Below are 21,724 nucleotides of genomic sequence, written 5' to 3'. Positions count from 1 at the left end.
TATACACCCTGACCTCTGTTCTCCTAGCTCCTGCAGAGGTCAGGGGTTATCAGTGCACAAGCCATGAAGCAGAGATCCCCTTGTCTTTTGTTTTTATCTCTTTTCTGTGCTGCAGTATGTAAGTGAGGTTTGTGTCACTTACACACTTCAGTACACAAGGGTTATAAAAAAAAGGTAGTCTGCTCCTGCACCTATGTATTTAACCATAAAAGGGCTCCTAATGGGCCCTTATAGTCAAATACAGTGGACTGACAGAGCAAGCAGCCATTGGCTCTCTGCTCTGCCATTCACTGTTGTGACTGCCTCTGGCCACAAGAGATTTTATTTTTTTGGCCACATCATCGAGCCTATATATGTGCAGTGCTACGCCCCTGCATACAGCAGCTGATAAGTATGGGGAGACTTGAGATTTTTAAATAGATGTAAATTACAAATCTATATAACTTTCTGTAATCAGTTGATCTGAAAAAGAAAAATATTTTCGCCGGAGTACCCCTTTAACTGTAAATAAAGGCTGCAGTCAGTGTTAAACTTGCTGGCGAGAAAATGTACTTGCATAATACCCTTTTTCCCCTACAGATGGTGATCCCAGTGGGCTAAGTAGCAGCTTCTGTTCGCTATATCAGAATTATAAAGTAGTTTTATTGAGGGCAAATCTTACGAAGTTGCTAATTGCTTTTCACAGAGTGAAACTCAGTTGTTACCTTCACCAATGGTGTTAAATTCATACATCCCTCTAACTACATGACAAAAAGATGTGCAAATATATTACAACGAGCCCTTGCTTTTCTGTAGATGGTTGAAAACGCTTTTTTGCAAGTTTAAGCCTCTATTCCTTAGTAACAGATCTCCTTCAATCCGTCGTTAACAAACACGAGTGGGTGTATTGTGACCTCACTTTAATTTTTCGTAAACCACAGTGTTTTCTAATATTGCTGCCTAATCCCAGTACAACATTAAAGCTGCATCACGTCATTGCTGTAATATCAACTAAACACTGCGAAATCATGGTTAATGCATAGTTTCTATTAGAAGAGAATATAACATTGGAAATCATTTATTAAAATGACAGCGCTGCACTCCAGCTGTCAATCAAGCTTGAATCGCAAGTGTAACTGGCAGGGCTCTATGTGATCAACGCTTGCTTACATCAAGTCATCAGGCTGTGTAATAGGACCCTTTCAAGTAGCACCTACTAAAGTTTCTACTAGAATCTTTCATAGGGCCGTTCAAGGTATACATTAGCATAAAGGTAAAACAACAGTAGGTTGATGGATATACACAGTGTACTCATGCTGGGTCCATTGCATTCAATGGGCAGAACATGTCCTACTAGTTACTATATTTGGTCCATTTTTGGTTTCTTTGAGGGATGTATACTGCATAGTTCAATTATCAGTCCACAGTTAGCTATCTCCCCGGCACTACTGGTTCCAGGCGTTTGTGCTCAGTCAGGTGTGCAATCAAATCTCATCATAGCTGTAGCTGGTGCTCAGCTTAATACATAGGTCCATATAAGTATATACAAGACGTTTACATACTGCGGCACTTTACCCTAAAAGCTTCATTTTTTGTTATCCAAAAAACATAGCAGGACGTAGAGGAACGCACACTCCCTGTCAACTGTTTCGCGCTATCAAGCCATGCACTCTTAGCTACATAGCCAAACTCATATACAAGTTCCCCACAAACATAGCCGCACTAATATGTAGTCCCAGCACAGGTGTTCCACTAAGTTCTCCATGCACCTGGGCAAAGTAACTCCCTAAGGTTCTCACAGTGGGATAAGGGAGAGTTGTAGTGTTTGTTTTACCCACTAGGTGTCACTACTGAGTTTTCTGTATGTCTTATAGTGTGCACAGCTGAAGCAAGCATTGGGTTAACTGTGTTATGTCAGATGTCATGTTTCATCCTGTCACAGGTGCAGGTCTGTTTTCCCTCTTCTTTTTATCCTATCACCTCCACTCTTCCTTGCACAAACACAGCCCCACCAATCACAGACTAGCTAGTTCACCCCTGTAAAAGAAAGCTTTTCCTGTGTTGTTAATGCTCGCTAGCATGCAGTGCTAGAAACACCTCCGGAGGAAGGATGTCCTCTGAGGATCACCTTGTCCATGCCAGGGATACAGTCTACACTATACAGGGCAGTTTGGAACTGACCCCATTAGGACAAAGCTGCAGATTCCGCCTACGTATCCTACTGTAATGCACAGCTGTTCTGACAAGCTTTGGAAAGTCTGCCTAACCTAGTGCAGGGACCTGGGACCTTGTACTACACTCACAGGACAGGTACCTCAAAACTGTAGGGCATAAGGCGGTCAGATCACAGTTATTTATACGTGAGTAGGAACATCTTCTTCCTATTCTGCTATTTTTCACTACGCTATCCCAGCAGAGTACATTGCTACATTGGACAAGGCCCTTAAGACGCTCTTCTACTCCACTCTTCTCTGGTATACAAACTACTACTACTACCTCTCACCTGCATCTGAAGTTACCAAAAGTGTGTTATTCCTGTATTGCACTAAAGCCCTTAAGTAAACAAACATAATCCTGGTTAAGCTATCGGACTACACTTGAGTCATTCAAACTGCAGGAGCAGTGCCTGTTTGTCCGGGGTGGGTTCCAATACCACTCCAGGCTACCGTGACAGGTGCCCAAATGACCCACAGAGCTGCCCCAGCAGACATTGGTCCACCCACTGCTCTTACTGCACATACACACATACACACATTAACCACTTACGGAGACACTCATATGCATGCTAATATCACATACATGGATGCACTTATGCACCACATCATCACAAATACAAAACACTCATTAAATAACAGTAACATGCATGACCATAAGAAATATGGACATAAAATTATATGTGTGGCTAATAAGGGTTGTTTCACCACTAGAGTTCAAAAGAGCTCAATGATAAAAAAAAAAAAAAATTTGCATTCTGGGCAGTTTTTGGGATGTAAAATGGCCATTATTGGAATGTTTTACATCCCCCAAAAAATGGCTTAAAAACATAGCCTCTCCAGGCAGTGAATAACAGTTTTGGGATCACCTAGTATGCAGTGTGGAATAGTGTGCCTGATGTCAGAACAGATCAGAATTAGAGGGTCCACTTAAGCTCTCCTTTAGTGGGCCCTCCAGTCCTGACAGTAATTTCCCCATCTGACTCTCTCCTGACAATTTTTTCTGTACTTCGCCTACCTGACCTTATTACACGGAGTAATAATCTGCCGAGTCAGGCCGATTCAGCAGATTATCGCTCCATATAATAATGACAATGATCAGCCAATGAAAACAATTATCAACTTTATTCTTACTTCTCCATTCACCCCCCCCCCCCCGCTGTCCTTAAGACTTCTGCCCGCTCCCTGTAACTGCCGCTCGCACTTCTGAGCCAGTCTCTTAAGTGACAGACTGCTCAGCCAATCACTGGACGCGGCACCGTCCTGGCCAGTGATTGGCTGAGCAGCCTGTCACTTCAGAGACCAACCCAGAAGTGTGAGTGCTCGCTTACACTAGTCATTGGGCTGTGTAATACAGGCCTTACTTCCTTCCGTTCTTTTAAAATGTCCTTGTGCTTTCCACGTGCTTTATCAATTGTTTTCCCTCCACTTCCTGTCACTGCCAGAGAAGAGACAACTTATGGCCAAAAAAATAAATAAAAACTGTCGCTGATAAAATATTTATCTATTCATACCTATAGACGTGGTAACCAACTTGAAATAATATCACTAGCTTAATGACTATCTCCAGCTGCCCCCACCATAGTGAGAGTAAGATACCTTAGAATCTCTGTGTTGCTAGGAGATGATGAACATGAGAAACAGAAACATGAACTTTACTGCTTCAATTGTCATTAGGAAAGGTCTTAGTCAAGCTGATGCATTTCCTTTTCTACAATGTATGGATTCCAGAATTCTCAGAAAGGATAGATAAAATTACAGATATAACGCAATTCAATTTTCCTGTCTCTTGAAATTGCACAGGCTCTTTGAACTGTGAATCTGTGGAACAGTCTACCACAGGATCTGGTCACAGCAAAAACAGTAGAGGGCTTCAAAACCGGCCTAGACAAGTTCTTAGACCAAAATAATATAAATGCATATGTATAGAACCTATCACCCCTCCCCCTTCCCTGTATCCATCCCCTCCTTGGTTGAACTTGATGGACATGTGTCTTTTTTCAACCGTATTAACTATGTAATAAAAAAAAAATTAAAAAAAAAAATACCAGATTTTATGGACAAAAGACAGGGACTACTTCTAAATCCCAAATCCTAGAATATTTAAAGAGGTTGTCCAGGAAATATGGACTTTTCCCCTCTGCACAGGATATGGGAAAAGTAGAAGGTCATGGGGGGCCCATCCTCCACAGCCCCCACTTTCTCCGTATCGGACCCCTACTAGAGATGAGCGAACCTCGAGTCCATCCGAACCCGAACTTTTGGCATTTGATTAGCGATGGCTGCTGAACTTGGATAAAGCCCTAAGGCTATGTGGAAAACATGGATATAGTCATTGGCTGTATCCATGTTTTCCAGACAACCTTAGCGCTTTATCCAAGTTCAGCAGCCACCGCTAATCAAATGCCGAACGCTCAGGTTCGGATGGACTCGAGCATGCTCAAGGTTCGCTCATCTCTAGCCCCTACATCTCTGGTATTAATACAATTGCAGGTTCAGCACAAGACCCACGGCTCTATTCGCAAGGCTATGCCGAGTGCATATCAAGTCAAATTAATCTCATTGTTTTATATGACAAATGTGCTGTGTGAAGGTGGTGCTGTGTATATCGCTACTTTCCTGCTATATACTTACCAGTCCCACTCTGCCGCAAATGCCGGTTCCTGGGCTGCCTGCTGTCAACTGCTGTCATCTTCTTCACAGCTTTTGTTGACGTGCCGTTCTGACAGGAAATGGCTGCTCAGCATAGACAAACTGGGGGAGATTTATCAAACTGGTCTAAAGTAGAATTGTCTTAGTTGCCCCTAGCAACCAATCAGATTCCTCCTTTCATTTTTCACAGATTCTTTGAAAAATGAAAGGTGGAATCTGATTGGTTGCTAGGGACAACTAAGACAATTCTACTTTTCACCATGTTTGATAAATCTCCCCCAATGTGCCCAATTCTGGAGACCTCCCCTACAAAAGGATATTGATAAAATAGAACAGGTTCAAAGTCGGGCTACAAAAATAGTGAAGAGTGTCAGGCATAAAACATATCAGGAAAGACTTTGGATTTGAATCTGTATATTCTGGGAAGGGGGAGATATGCTCAAAACCTTTAAATATGTCAAAGGTTGATCAGAAGCAAAGAGAAAAAATTACTTTACTGAAAGAGTAGTATATACCTGGAACAAACTTCGAGCAGATGTGGTAGGTACAGTAAATCTACAATAAGTGAAGTTATAGTAGGGCATAGGAGTCTATAATTTATGCAGATCCGTAATTCTTACAAAAGAAATATCTGTAATGTCCACAAATCCGTAAAAACATAGATAAGTAATTATTTTAAACCATTCCCACTTATTTAACTATTACCTTCGCCCTCTTACCTGATTTGCGACAAAAATACAGATTAAGGCCACGTTCACACAACATGTATTTTCATTAAACAACTGACATTGTTGCAGTGTTGACAGTGGCCGATCGCATTGAACTGTATGGAATCCCGTTTGTAGTGTATACACACTGTATAAATTCCGGCAGGAATTCCATGCGGCTGCACAAAAAACTGACGTGTCAATTTTATGCGGCCCCTATTTATTGAATAGCGGCCACACTAAATTGACTGTGGAGACAATGTAAAGTGTGGCACCAGCCGTATTTAACATTGTCTCCTATGGTTAATTGTAATGCGGGCACACCAGAGTGTACACCTGAATGTGCCATATTCCAATTCAAAAGAGGTGATGTTCGTCCGGCCAGTACTACAGTACCGGCCAGCATGAACTTCACAGACAGCGGCCATTCTGTGACACATTGAGGTCTATGGCTAATTGAAAACATCAATTCAAATAAAGTGATGGTTATCCAGCCGATACTACAGTATCAGCTGGGTGAACATCTTAGACATCTTAGGCCATTGTTTAACCTGGCCGGGTCAAACAACGGCCGGTGTTCATACAATGTGTGAACATTTGAATCTGTATAGTTTCCAGGAAAGAAAGGAACAAGGGGACACAATTGAAAACTTTTAGGCTAGGTTCACACTATGTAAAAATGATAGGCGTCGTTCATAAATATCAATGGCTTTCATTGTAGAAATAATGGTTGTTATTTTTTAAATTTTTACATAGTGTGAACCTAGCCTTTTGTGCAATATTAGCAGTCTTAGCAATCAAGAACTGTTTGAACTATGATCCTAATAAACTCTTGTGGGTGACTGATAACCCGGTGCATATAAGCTGGGAATGATTAAATATTACACTCACAGCATCTTCAGGCAGCGCACTGACAGAAGAAATCACTAGGATTAAATTATAATTAAGGTATTAGGACAGGAAAAAAAAAGAAAGAGAAGCTTAGGTAGATACTGCGCGGTACTAACATGTTTACCCCATACTTTAACCTTCCCAGATCTCAATGTAATTAAAAAAAATTCTCACCTGTTCATGGCTATGTGCCTTCTTCTGGGACATGTCGAAAAAGGGGGGGCGTCTTATTAGCAGCTGCTAATAATGATCACAATGAGCCACATTTACCCGATATGTTACCCATGATTCCCTTTATAGGAACCTTTTAAACATATTGGTGATTGTGAAGATTTAGGCCATGTTCCCACTACGTAAACGTGCTGTTCTGTATCAGGGAGAACATGATCGTTATTTTCAGCCGTCAATATTAACAGATGGCCACCATGTCTCGCTATGATCCCATAGTGGAAACATAGTTTAAAGGAAACAAATAGCAGGTTAGAAGCATCTAACCTGCTGTTCTGTTTCTATAGGACACGGGCGCTGAGGATTAAGGTATATTTTTTACCTTAATCCTCAGGGACCATTATCTTGAAAGTTGTATGCAAATGAGGCAGTTTAATGCAGTAGGGGCAATCCCCTCCTCATGAATATTCATCTGCCACTTTGCAGAGATGCGCTCTGAAGTAACGTCACTGCAGAATGCTGCCCCAATATTTATTAGTAAGGGTGGGCTGGCTGGGGTGGATCTACACACTGAAGGTGGTAGTTCCATCCCCAGCGCACCAAAACACCTCAAATGCAAATGAAATAAACTACAAATTTAAATGCTTCTAGCCTGCTATTACTTCCTCTTTAAGAGCAGTACGCTGCTGGAAACATGTTTTAACCATGTTTGGTTGCTCAATGGACTTTATTATGAAGCTTAAAGTGTAACTGTCATTTAAATTTTATATTTTTGCAGTACAAGCTATTTTAAGAAACTCTAGAATAGGTTTTATTAGGCTTAAAAAAGCCTTTCTATAAAAAAAAAACCCTATTTACCAGCCCCCCACCCCCCTCACTACTTATCTGTGCATTATCAGGAAAAAAAAAACCCTCTTCATTACAGAGGCGTAAAGTGAAGACAGGTTTGTTGAGTCCCATTCTAACCTATGGAGAGGGGAAGGGCCAAAGGGGATGAGTGAGAAGGAAGAGCAGACAAGCAGCCCTGCTGTTTAGAGACTGTCTGGACATATAAATCGCTGGATTTACAGGTCAGAAATGTCAGTGCTAGTCTGGGATCTTAGTGAGAAAAGATTGCAGGATGTTGTTTTGTGCAGGGATGACTTTTCTCCTCTCCATGCTTGAACTATTCATACTTATTGATTCCTGAAAAGTGACAGGATTTAGTAGAACTCCAATTGTGTTATCCAATCACTTTATGGGGATATTCACTGAGAGTCATGGCATGCTGGCAATACTTAGTATTTATTATTAGTTTGTGGTATACATGTATAAATACATGTATACATATATCTCTCACGGCACAGTGTGTCCTGTATTTCCCAACAGAACAATTAAGTCTTGGGGAACACTGTCTTTATATGTCAGTACGGACATGGAGGGAAAAGAGCTTTTGCACCTCACACCTATGGAAAGCGAGGGCAAGCAGGGAAGGGAGTCATGGAATGGCCCTGCAACCCCACTGTCACAGGACCAAACCTCAAGGGCCCACCCAAACACAGCAGGCGCCGCCGGCGGAGAACGTGGCCACCAAGAAACACAAGAGTGAACAAGGTCTTAACACTCACTTCCGTGGCCTCCCTTCCCTGCTTGTGCTCACTTTGCAGGGTTATCGGTTACTGACTGTTGATTTAGTGTAGGGACTCATGTGGGCCAGGGGACCTGTACATGGTACATGAGGCAATATGGTTTGATCAAATAATATACCAACATCCTGGCGTTTGTTTTTAAATGTAGCCGAGAGGCATTAGTGCAGCAGCTTCTTTCTCTCCATCACCGTATTATCAATACAGTTGTTTTAAAACAATTTCAATTATGAGGACAATTAACAAGTGACTATGGAGCTCTGATGAGGATGCATGCAGGATTAGTGCCTAGGGCAGCAGGAGCTGTAAATACAACCCACATCTTTTGTGATGTCACCCACCATAGACATCTTAGAATACATGGAATCCTTTAAAATGTCATAGAAAGCACACAGCAAGTTTCTCTTACTCAATAAGAATAACTGCAAATTGATATTTTTACAACTTATCTATGGAATTTTACACTCTCTCCATCTCTTTACTTACACACTACTGCTGTGCTTCCTCTTCTAATATCATGTTTGAAATGGAAGAAAAAACATTCTCTCCAGCAAGTTGATAAAGCAATGCATGGAAGAAGGGTACATGCACTGCAGGTTTTATGGCAGGCACTTAGTGAGCATTACAATCAGCTTATGCAATAGAAAGCGACAAGAAATGTGAAAGAAAAGATTGGGGTATGCAGTACTTTGCTTGTAAATCAATGGCACACATGATCAGACCCCGATCTATCAAAACTTTTGTGTGACGATACTTTACACCTGTTGATGAGCTGGCACTACTTGTTCTCTAGAGAAAAGATCTCAGCAGTCACATCATTACCAAAGACCAGTATCATATACATTGACAGTATATAAATATGATGACAAGAGCTATAATTTACAATAGGTGATGGTCATAGCTCACCTTCTTCTGTACAGATCATGGAGCATGCCTAGAAAACTTTTCCATATAAGTCAACTCCTAAACTTCTAAAGTCCCTTCCAGTCTATTGTTCCCCATGCCATGGTAGCTGCTGTAAATCACATCTCTAAATGCTGCTAATATAGCAGACTAGAAGCTTAGGCAACATGGCTGCCCTCATAATAATGTACACAAAAAGTAAATAAAAAATGTACAATCCAATAAACTAGACTAGAAAAAGGAATATCAGGATGAGTAAAAAAAAACAAAAAACTAGGTGATACATTCCCTTTATTGAGGCTTGTGAGCACCACATTAGGCCTCATAGTAGAGTTCCATAGAGTTGTACACAGCCATTAAAGGGGTATTCTGGTATAAAATACTGTATATTGCTGGGACAGGTATAGCAATGAAGAAGTGGTAGTTACCTACCCCAGTCACAGAAAGCTTCTATTTCAGCTAATTCTCCATGATTATCCCTACATTTTTTACCAGCCCAGCAACATATACAAAAAAGTTTACACCAGAATATACATTTAAGGGACCCCCATGCAAAGACAACACACTTTTACTGTACCTTCATATACCTTTCATACAGAGGAATAGATAGGTTTGTTCCATGCTACTTCATTGGATGCTGTATGTATGGATTTTCTCTCGGAGAAGTATTGCTAAATTGTTTTGTTCTCTACATACAGAGCCTGTACTGCAGCACATGAGCACCGCGATTTGTATTGTTATTTTCCAAGCCTGGGAGTACTACATATTAGTACCAATATTTCATAACAGAGTGCTGTTACCTTTCAAGGCAGGCAGCAGATCATGAAGACTGCATTCTATTATATAGGGGGGGGGGGGGGGTGCATAAGTATACGGTATACGGGGAGGCTTCTCAGTCTATGAATAATTTTATTTCTGAAGAAACACAAAAAGAGGCGTTGCTGGGAAAAAAAAAAACACTTGATCCAATGAAGCCAACTTCAAGTTTTCAGGTGATGTTGATAGGCACCATTGTGTCCATTAGTCAACAGAGCCCCCTCTCCCCGTAACAATTGAAGAACAACTTAATAAACCCAAGATTAAGGCAGCTCTCTTATGTAATAGGGCAATTTTACTTATCTTTTACACCAATGTTCCTCAACTCCAGTCCTTAAGCACCCCCAACAGGTCCTGATTGGAGGATATCCCATAAAAGAACATCTGGGTTGATATATGATGCACTATAATTACTAAAGGCCCTTTTATACGAAGCGATTATCTGCCGTATTTGGCCAATTATTGGCCATTGCTGACGATAATCCCTTTGTGTAATAAAAGGCAATGATCAGCTGACCTGCACAATGTCGGCTGATTGATGTCTTTCGACATGTTTGTCTTTCAACAAGTGACACTACAGCAATGATCTGCGGCCGTCGCTCCGTGTAATAGGACTGGTGGCAGCAGACCGCGGCTATCTCCTATGAGCTGCTCGGAAAATATGACGATCCCCCCCCCCCCACACACTTACACGTTCACTGTCAGTGTATGTAATAGCGCCAACAATGAGCGGGGAATGAGGAGCAAGCATTTGCTCCCTCTGATTGACCCAAGTAATAGGGGCCTAAAGGACTACTCTGGCTCTGATAAAACGAAAAAAAAAAACTGAGCTGAAGCTCCAGCTGGTGTCTTAATTTTTTCTTCACTTCCTGGTTTGGGCTTTCCCATGATGCACTTTGTCTCCTGTGATGTCTAACTTACTCTGTAGAACTGTTAAATGGCTTACAGCTTGCTCAGCCAATCAGAGCTGAGCAACCTGAATCATCTGACAAAGGGAGGCTGGACTAACAGGGCTTAGACCCGCCTCCCCCTTGATGATGTCATTGTTACAAAATGGCTGCCACAGAAAAGCCTGGGGCCAACAGTCATTAGGTAAGAATGAGTTTACTTCACTTCCTGGTGGGGGACTGAGGGGGAAAAGACAGGGAAGGGAGGCAGATAGGTGATTGAAGCATATTACAAAGTTATACAACTTTGTAATGTGTTTGAATTACTGGGAAAAAGCTTTTCGCCAGAGTTGTTCTTTAAGGAAATATTAAGGAAGGCCTCAAAGCTTGGCCTGTCTAGGGTACGTGAGGACTTGAGATGAGAAACACTGTTTTAGACTACAACGGTTACCTCAGACCTATATCTTAATGTGCTTCAAGAAAATGTAGTATCACAATTGCAGTTGAAGAATAAGAACGGCAGATAGAGCCCCCTTCTCACTACGCCTTGACAGTGAGCCATTTTCTTAAAACTAAAATTATCCAATAGCTAGGTAGGAAGACGGGGTCCAATTAAATGGCCACTAAGATCACCAGCCTTTACCCCAATGGATTTTTCATTTAGGGACTTATCATAGACAAGGTATATTTAAGAAAACCATGCACAGTTACCACATGATTTAGTTTATGTATATACAGTATACCTACTTATGCAACCTCCTCTCCCCATATACATATGGTCGAATATAAAAAATTCCTTTGGGCATGGTGGTAGCATATTTATTCTAAGGACACGGAAAGAAACCATTCATTCTTACCAGAGAAAATACACCATAGCACTTAGGTTTATCGCTTTGAGTGAAAAGGTTATGATTTAAAACATATAAGGTCTGTAAGTGTTTACATAGTGAGATAAGTTAGAGAATGCATCTCCAGCACTCAAACCAACCCAAGGTGTCAATGGCCGACTTGAGGAATGAGACTAGAAATCAATATTGTCATCATGAGAGGATTATGTTACATATTAACTGAAGTGCGGGGATAGCACCGGACAGCCTCACCTCCCACTGCAGTCTAGCTTAGCCACATCCACTTAATTTCCAGGCAGATTAAACAGAAATATCAGACAATTGGATAAAGCTTAGTGGCTGGCACTGCCAAGACACATTGTTGATTTCCTTAACCCCTTACTGATTTATCCTTCTGCAAACACTTTGCAGAGCGACACGAAACTTCAGACGGCTTAAGCTTACAATTAGAATCTCATTATACTTTGTATGGTTATAAATTGACTATAGGTAACAATGAGCAATAATACTTTTCACAGTATTATCTAATAGTAGAAAATGTACCTGGGGCTGCCCGGGTATAAAGTGTCAGTGTGTTAAAGGGGTTGTCCAGCGAAAATCTTTTTTTTTTCAAATTAACTGGTTTCAGAAAGTTATATAGATTGGTAATTTACTTCTATAAAAAAATCGCAAGTCTTCCCCTACTTATCAGCTGCTGTATGTCCTGCAGGAAATGTTTTCCTTTCAGTGCTCTCTGCTGACTTCTCTGGCCGAGACAGGAACTGTCCAGAGCAGGAGAGGTTTTCTATGGAGATTTGCTGCTGATCTGGACAGTTCCTGTCAGCAGAGAGCACTGGAAAGAAAACAACATTTCCTGAAGGACATACAGCAGCTGATAAGTATGGGAAGATTTAAGATGTTTAAATAGAAGTAAATTACGAATCTATATAACTTTCTGAAACCAGTTGATTTAAACTAAAAAGATTTTTGCTGGATAACCCCTTTATAAGATTTCTTTCAGTAGTGCCTAGGAGGTTAACCCCTTAAGGACAGAGCCAATTTAGATTTTTGCGTTTTTGTTTTTTCCTCCTTGTGCTTAAAAGGCCATAGCACTTGCATTTTTCCACTTAGAAACCCACATGAGCCCTTATTTTTTGCGTCACTAATTGTACTTTGCAATGACAGGCTGAATTTTTGCATAAAGTACACTGCGAATCCAGAAAAAAAATAAATGTGTGATGAAATTGAAAAAAAAAAAACGCATTTTGTTCATTTGGGGGGAAATGTGTTTTTACGCCATTCGCCCTGGGGTAAAACTGACTTGTTATGCATGTTCCTCAAGTTGTTACGATTAAAACGATATATAACATGTATAACTTATATTGTATCTGATGGTCTGTAAAAAATTCAAACCATTGTCAACAAATATCCGTTCCCAGGCTTATAGCACTTTTATCCTTTGGTCTATGGGTCTGTGTGAGGTGTCCCGCGCGGCCCCGCTCTGAACGTCTTTAACCGCATCAGGGCGTAAATATACGCCCTTATGTCGTTAAGGGGTTAAACTATGCCCTTGTTTCTTGTTTAAGGGGAAATCGCCAGGAGCCCTATATACCCTGACAGTTCTGCACTGTTTCTGTAAATTGTAACTTATGCACACTGAACTATTGTGAAAGACAAAGGGGCAACCAATCAGATTCCAGCTCGCTCTGAAAATGAAAGTAATAATCATATAGGTTGCTAATGGTGCGTTTACACAAAACGATAATTGGCCCGATTGTACGATTAACGATGTCAGAGTAACGATTTTTTTTCATAACGATCAGCGTTTATACGGTACGATATATCATACGGAAAATTCGTTTTGCGATCGCTTAAGCCTATCTCACACATTGGTTAAATCGTCGAACGACTGTTCACACGGAACGATCTGCGAATTTTTTGCGAACGACGAACGACGATTTGATAACATGTTTAAAGATCAAAATGAACGATTTCTCATTCGTCGTTTGATCGTTCGCTGTGTTTACAAGTACGATTATCGTTTGAATTCGATTGTTATCGCGCAAATGCACGATAATCGTTACGTGTAAACGCACCTTAAGGCTTCAGTATACCTTCCTAACTATTAGTGTGTTGGTGACGAGGAGGGGGGGGTTGAGAGGAGGGGGGGGGGGTATGTGTGTGTGTGAAGGGGGATGTGGTCAGTGGTCAGACACTGACATCATCTTTGTACGGTAAATTCTAAACTCCACAACATTCATGTCTCTATAGCTCTGGCCGAGGCTAATCCCCTCACCTGTGCATTGCTGGGGAGACACACTGCAGCTCTAATTATGTCACCTGGAGTGTGGAGAGTCTCCCATTAATTTCTATGGGGCGCCGCTCTTCCCTCCCCCTCTCCTGTACATCTGGCAAAGACGGGACCTTCGCTCTAACATTCCCAGATATCCAATGTATCTGTGTGCCAAATTTGGGGCCAAATGGTTCTGGTATTTGGAAGTCTATAGGGGACAGACAGACGGACAGATGGACAAACAGACATTCAATTTTATTATGTAGATATAGGAGTTAGCTGAAAGCAGTTAGAGTATCACTTATCCTTTACCTATTGATGGATAGATGTATTTTTTTATTAGTTAAATTAAGACAGGGTTATAATCATTGACTCAAAAACAGGTCTGATTCAAATGTGCATTAAAAGGGTACTCAAGTGACCAACAAAAATTACTTTGGAATATAACTTTATTTTAAAAAAAATTAAAAAAAAAATAATAATAAAAAAAAAAAAAAATATATATATATATATATATTTATTTAAAGGGGTTATCCAGCGCTACAAAAACATGGCCACTTTCCCCTACTGTTGTCTCCAGTTTGGGTGTGGTTTTGAAACTCAGTTCCATTGAAGTAAATGGAGCTTAATTGCAAACCGCACCTGACCTGGAGACAACAGTAGGGGGAAAGTGGCCATGTTTTTGTAGCGCTGGATAACCCCCTTTAAAGCTGTTCAGGAGCCTCCGCAGTGGGAGCACTGATTGCTATTGCGATAGCAGACACCACTAACTTATGCCCCTATTCCACTGGTCGTCAGAGGAACAAACGATCGCTCTAAGCGCTCGTTTGCTCCTCGTTCCCCGCTCGCTGCCGCCGCTATTCAGCGCGGCAGCAGCGAGCGGGAGGGGCGGCGGGGAGCTGCAGGGGGGCTGCCCGGGGGAACGCTAGATCGTCCGGGCAGCCCATAGGATATAGCAGCATCTTCTGCCGACGCTCCTATTCAACGGAGCGACGGCAGCAGATTGCTGCTATATCAGTCGCTTGTTTTTCAACATGTTGAAAAACAAGCGACTGCAACGATCAGCCGACATGAACGATGTCGGCTGATCGTTGCATTCTATTCTACGGGACGATCACCGTCCGTAGCGGCCGATATCGGCCGAATACGAACGATAATCGTTCCGTGGAATAGGGCCTTAAGCAGAGGCTCCTGGGCACTGCGATCATGTCTCCCCCTGATCTCTCCACCGTGTACTGTTGGGGGAGAGAGGGACAAATCCCCTGTTCTATATAGAAATAGCGTTGTTCAGCAGAGCTACAACAGAGCAGGGCATCAGAGGCCTGCAGTTCTCGACACATGCATAGGTGGCAGCAGAGGGGCTGTGTCGCCCCCTACTGCTGTCACTAAACAGAAGTACAAATGTATATTAAAAAATATATAATAAGTAAAGTTATATTACAAAGTACCTGGAGTACCCTTTTAATGCATATGTGAATGATTGTAATCTTGTATAATTTTAAATAGAAACAGCAACGCATTTCTCCATCAAGTGATGCAAAAGTGATGCTCTAACTGCTCACAGGTAAATCCTGCAGTTTGTGTCACAGTCTTGGATCAACAATCTCAATGTTCCAATGGATTTACAAAGGGCGGATATTTTTGCAAAAGTTTTTCTGAGTGGAATTAAGGTTCAATGATCTGAATAGGATTGTTTCAGCAGCAAGCACAAGGATATAAAGATGAATTGAAATTTCTTCTGCTGTGTGTAAATATACTCTTTGGCTGACTTTACACGTATCGTCATTCGTTTTTTAGTTCATTTTATTTTACCCCAAACCAGGACTGAAAATACTGACCAAATTTTGCCCATAATACTGAATGTGACCCAGCCTTCAAGTAATGCCTATAGACCGTTTACTGCAGGCCCTATATACATTATGAGGGAGCTGCAAATGAGCCCTAAAGGAAACTACAGAATGGTTCCCACCTAACTTCTCATGATAACTCTGTTTTCTCCATTTGCTAAATAGTGGCTTACATACTGTCAAAATGCCCTTTTTCTTGGATGGCCATCATTCGTTCTAAAATAACGCCTGTTATTTGCCGATAAATTAGGCCATCCAAGAAAAAGAGCCTAAGGACACTTAGGGACTATGCTGCAAAAACATATACTGTGGCCCCATGACACATATCTAGAGTAAATTGTTTGGTTAGGGACTCATGTGTATCAGAAGACCTGCACGTGGTACATGAGGCAATATGGTTTGGCCAAATTATATACTAACTTCTGATGTTGGTTTTAAATGTAGCTGAATAAGCTTTCGTGTCAGCCATGGGTGCGATGTGCAGCCATTTCTGTCTTTTTGGCTTGTGCATATCTAGAGTAAATGGCCTTAGCTTTCATTTTACTGGAGCAATATGAGAAATAGAATCTTCCCCACTGTTTTTAGAAGAAAAAGTCCAGGACATATGGATCCAATGGATATCAGAATGTCCTGCCCTGCACTAGCTGCCAGACATAAAGTGCCCGGAAATGCAGCGGTAACCCAGAACAAGGAATAGAAACTATAATAGAAGAGATTTCTATCTCTTTCATGTTTTGGACCTACTCTTAGTTTTGACTTACAAAGAATTGTGTGAAAGTGACCTAATCCAGAGTTGCCTCCACGCTTCTGCTGTTTGCTATTAATAAGTTGTCAAACAGTTCTACATATCTGCTAAATACATAGAAAAGTGGCAAAGTTACTTATGATGAGGTCACGTGGCAGACTTTTTCTCAGGGCAGTGATTTCTCAGCAGAATCCCCATTAGATTATATTAAATACATCAGAAAGGAGATTTTTTTTCTGTAAAAAAAACCAACAACTTGTGTCACTCCTGCATTTAAAGCGACTCTGTACCCACAATGGGGCAACCCCCCCCCCCCCGCCCAAACCACTTGTATATTCGGATAGCTGTTTTAAAAAAACAACTTTTAAACTTGCAGCCCCTTACCCAACGGCCGGGGCTTAATGTATCTGTGCCCTAACTTTGCACCACCCCTCCATCCCTCCTCCCCACCCTCTTCATCATTAGGAATGCCACTCGAACATTTTCTCCTCTCTGACACAGCTGAGTAGTAGGAGACAATCTGCCTGGAGCATTCCTAATGATGAGGAGGGCGTAAAGGAGGGACAGACAGGTTGTGCCAGCCTAATGCATACACAATCTAAGCCCCAGCCATTGGGCACAGGGCTGCCAGTTTAAAAGTAGTTTTTTAGGACAATAACTGCATCGCCTGCTGAACGGACCCCAGGACAGATCTTGGATTAAAAGCAGCAATCCGAAGGTACAAGTGGTTTGGGGGGGGGGGGGGTCAGATTGTGGGTACAGAGTCGCTTTAAATGAAAATCCACAGAATACTCCTTTTCCCAGTCAATGTCAATGACACTTTTAAAACCCATCCACATGCATTGCACTGTAATTCATTGCAACCTCTGGAATATGCCATGTCTGACCTCACCTCTGTTTGAGGTCAGACATGGCATACTATCATACTATCAAATGAAGAACCTGCACCTAATATAGGCTATATGCAGATATGAGAAAGGTAGTGATTGTAACATTGGATTATTATATAGGTTGTACCCCAGGCTCAATGTAAGATAAGTAATACAATGTATTTACAAAGTAACTTAATGGGAATTCATTCTACCACTAATGTGTGACATGGTATTTGAAGGCGGACACTTTAAATAACCTTAACAACCGTTGCTATGTTGCTGATAGTTATTACCTTGCACTGAATGTTTCCTATATAAACCTTTTGATGACAGTTCAGGTTTCTGGGGTAGATGTCAAAAACAATCTTCTTGGTGCATAGAGATAATAAATATTGTAAATAATGAGTGTAACAACGTAGCTGCATCTATGGATCTCTGATCAGTTTGATAGCAGAGGTACCACATGGACTCATCTTCATCACATGTCATGCTGACAATGTGCTGCCCCTGTGGTTAACCCTTTAGTTGCCTGTAGTAGTGGATACACAGAACATGAGCAGCCTGGCTCTTGTGTGGGTGTTATTGGTATTCTGCTCAGGTAACCATGCAGATCAGCACTCACTTTCAACATTATTCTGACGTAAAGCTTAGGCCAAGGGGGGTACCCACACCAAAACCTAGGAACATCTACGGGTCTTATAAACTAAAGACTGGTAAAAGGAGAAAGTAAAGGAACAGTCCCCATAGTAGAGATGTTGGCTGTGATTCAGATACTGTTTTTGCATGGTACACTGCATTTCCATGACTAATTCTCAGCTCAGTAGTCATCTACTCTATAGTCCATGTAAGCCAGAGAGAATAATACACCAACACACTAATAACTACATGGCAACGACTTTTATTTCGTTGGGTACAAAAGTTCTCAGCATTAGTGACAAAATATATCGTGACATAAAACAAAAGACACAACATTCGTTCTCAGCCCTGACAACACTGATTTGGCAGTACAGCAGCTCGATATAAAGTGCGATATTGAAGCATAGTCACTTCACCCATGGATCCTAGAGACCTCCATATTGTTCAGACTCAGGACTGACCCTTCCCAGAGATATCAAAACAGATAAAGTGCTAAAGTTCCACCACAGTCTCTTCTTACCAAGGACACAGCACCCATCTAGCTGTCCATAGCAGGCACTGATGAATTCACTAGATTGTCATTGGTGCAGTGCTAAAAGTCCCTTTAAACATCACTGGGTGATCTGGAGCGAAAGGACACTTTGGAGTGAAAGCAGCCACAGAAAAGAACCCACATGGACCTTTGGATTTCTTGGTTTCTGTAGGCATATATGATTGGGTTGATCATGGAGTTGTAAGTGGCGGGTAGGAGGGTGGCATAAGTGTACACTGAGGGGTATTCAGGGTCTCCCACCACACAGTAAATGGCAAAGGGCAACCAGCTGGCCCCAAAAGTCCCAAGAATGATTGCCAAAGTGGAGACTCCTTTCTTTGTTGCTACATAGTGGGAGGCTGTAAGGAAATGTTGCTGTAGTGCTATCTGGTGAGCATGTCTGCAGACTATTTTGCAGATTTTGATGTAGAGATGCAGCATTAAAATGAAGATGAAAAAGAAGGAGGTGGATAAGAGAGTCACATTACTTTTGGTCAGAGGCCTGACAATGCTGCAAGATGAGATGTCCTCTAAACAGTTCCAGCCCAACACTGGTAGGAGACCCAGACACATGGACACCCCCCAGGTGACCACCAGCATGAGATGAATCCATAAGATGGTCTTCTCTGAGGAGTAAGTCAGTGCATTGTACAGTGACAGGTACCTGTCCACAGTGATGGCCAATAGGCTGCTCACTGAAGCGGTGAAGGAAGCCACCAGAAAGCCCACTGTGATCAGGTTGATCGTCTCTGACTGGATCACATACTGAAATACAAAATTTAGGATCAAGCCGAAGCCAGCCAGGAGATCTGCAGTAGCCAGGCTCCCGATCAGCACGAACATGGGGGTTCTTAGCGTTGGGGTGTAGAAGATGATGGCCACCACGATGGCGTTCTCGCAGGCAATGATGGTTCCTGAGATGCACAGCATAATATCCCAAGGGTTGATGGTAAAGACTGAGAAGAAAGCTGACAACTCCAGGGAAGCATTGACATCGCTTGTCTGGATCCAGGGCTGGGAGAAGCTGCTGTCACTGTCATTGAGGCTCTCATTCATTGCTCCAGTGTGTTGTCGCCTGCAAATCACAGAGAGAACATTCAGTGTCAATGATATATAAGGAGATGGTTACAGTGATATATAAGGAGATGGCGACAATAATATATAAGGAGATGGTTATAATGATATATAAGGAGATGGTTACTATGATATATAAGGAGATGGTTACAGTGATATATAAGGAGATGGTTACAGTGATATATAAGGAGATGGTTATAATAATATATAAGGAGATGTTACTATGATATATAAGGAGATGGTTAAAGTAATATATAAGCAGTTGGTTACAATAATATATAAGGAGATGGTTACAGTGATACTGTATATAAGAAGATTTTACAATAATATATGTGTGTGTGTGTGTGTGTGTGGAGATGGTTACAGTAACATATATATATATATATATATATATATATATATATATATATATGGAGATTTCACAATAATATATATATATATATATATGGAGATGTTACAATATGTGATGGTTACAATAATATATAAGGAGATTTTACAATAATATATATATATATATATATATATATATATATATATATATATAGAGAGAGAGAGAGAGAGAGAGAGAGAGAGAGAGAGAGATGGTAACAATAATATGTAATGATGTTTACAATAATATATAAATAAGGAGATGTTTACAATAATATATAAAGGGATTTCTTCCAGTATCACAGCACATCGTACAGCAAGCCCTGCCGCCTCTGTCCATGGTGCTGAAGCATCAGGTTATTGCCGGCTCAATGTGATCTAAGACATGCATCATAATAAGTGTACAGGTATAGGCTCTGTACACCATGCTGCACATGCAATATACAATATATATGTATAATATTATACATGTATATACAGTATACAATATACACGTATAGGCTCTGTACACCATGCTGCATATGCAATATACATGTGTAATGTTTAACAGGAATATATACATGTATATATGCACTATATACTATAGATGTATAGGCTCTGTGCACCAGGCTGCAGATGCAATATACATGTGTAATGTTTAACAGGAATATATACATGTATAGTCTCTGTACACCATGCTGCATATCAGGTACATCAGGTTCAAATATTGTTAATTTGGTTAAAATAAGGATCCCATTAATGTGTATAGCAGGTTTCTGTGCTTACCTGTAAAGAGGCTTAGCAGGACATTTCAGGAGTGAGCTGTAGAGTCCCAGTCTATGCAATACAGTCTATGAGCCAGGATGCACCTCAGTCCTCTGACCTGATGAGTGAGGGACTGGTGCTGTGGCAGGCAGGCAGAGGAGAATGTACTGTACACCGACTGTAGGTTGTGAGAAGAGGTGGGCAGAGCATGGGAGGAGGGGACAGGAGAAGAGCTGGGACTGGCTGGGGCTGCTGCTCAGATGGCTATCATACTCGCTGTGTGTTGCTTGTGTTGCACCGCATAGCACCAGGGGATGACTTAAACCATTGACGTCCATGAAAAGGAGATTGATCAGCAGCAGAGTCTCAGTGATGCCGCAAATACAGGCAGATAATAACGCAGCAGCTGCAATACAAATGAGCCTGTGATCCTAGTGATGGAGTGTAAGCTCTAGGGGTTAGGGAAACAACCTTAAAATCTACTGTATGCTTGCGGTACCGGGTTCATGGCAAGAAAATGGGTACATGAAGTTTAAATATTAAGTATGTCATAACAGACCCCCGCATTTAGAATAAGCTAAAGCTGGTACAATGTGGATACAAAGGAACATTTATGACCATAGTTGTCCATAAGATAACATGTTTAAATATCCACGGGTCAGGTAATCGTTACATCGCTCAGAACGAAGCGATCGTTCGGTTGAATAGCAGTTAACGATTAAACGACGAAACGAGAAATCTTTGATTGCTTAATAAGACCTGGACCTATTTTTATCATTGGTCGTTCGCATGGAATAAGACGTTGTCTGGTCGTTCGCAGTAGCGCAAGAACAATCATAAGTAACGATCATCGTTTCGCGTAAATGGGTAAATGATTTCAGGTCGTTCGCAATAGCGGTCGTTTGAGATCGTTTATCATTAACAATTATGCGAACGATAATCGT

At 41.4% G+C, this 21,724-nt stretch overlaps 1 protein-coding gene across 1 annotated transcript; it reads right to left on the bottom strand.

Annotated features, from left to right (window-relative positions):
* Positions 1–18,482: 18,482 nt before the first annotated feature.
* On the bottom strand, positions 18,483–20,884 carry GPR6 (G protein-coupled receptor 6). Its single transcript, XM_069973630.1, has 2 exons — positions 20,802–20,884; positions 18,483–19,668 (listed from the first exon to the last, which is right to left on the bottom strand). The coding sequence occupies exon 2, from the start codon at positions 19,647–19,649 to the stop codon at positions 18,666–18,668; it is 984 nt and encodes a 327-aa protein (XP_069829731.1). The 5' UTR covers positions 19,650–19,668; positions 20,802–20,884; the 3' UTR covers positions 18,483–18,665.
* Positions 20,885–21,724: the final 840 nt, after the last annotated feature.

The sequence above is a fragment of the Dendropsophus ebraccatus genome, chromosome 6 (genome assembly GCF_027789765.1).
Source record: "Dendropsophus ebraccatus isolate aDenEbr1 chromosome 6, aDenEbr1.pat, whole genome shotgun sequence".
Classification (NCBI taxonomy): Eukaryota; Metazoa; Chordata; class Amphibia; order Anura; family Hylidae; genus Dendropsophus; species Dendropsophus ebraccatus.
Note: the sequence above shows the minus strand (reverse complement) of the source record. Positions and strands in the feature narration are given on the sequence as shown.

Coding starts and splice junctions, on each gene's coding strand:
- GPR6 (XM_069973630.1), bottom strand. CDS start 19,649: ATGAATGAGAGCCTCAATGACAGTGACAGCAGCTTCTCCCAGCCCTGG.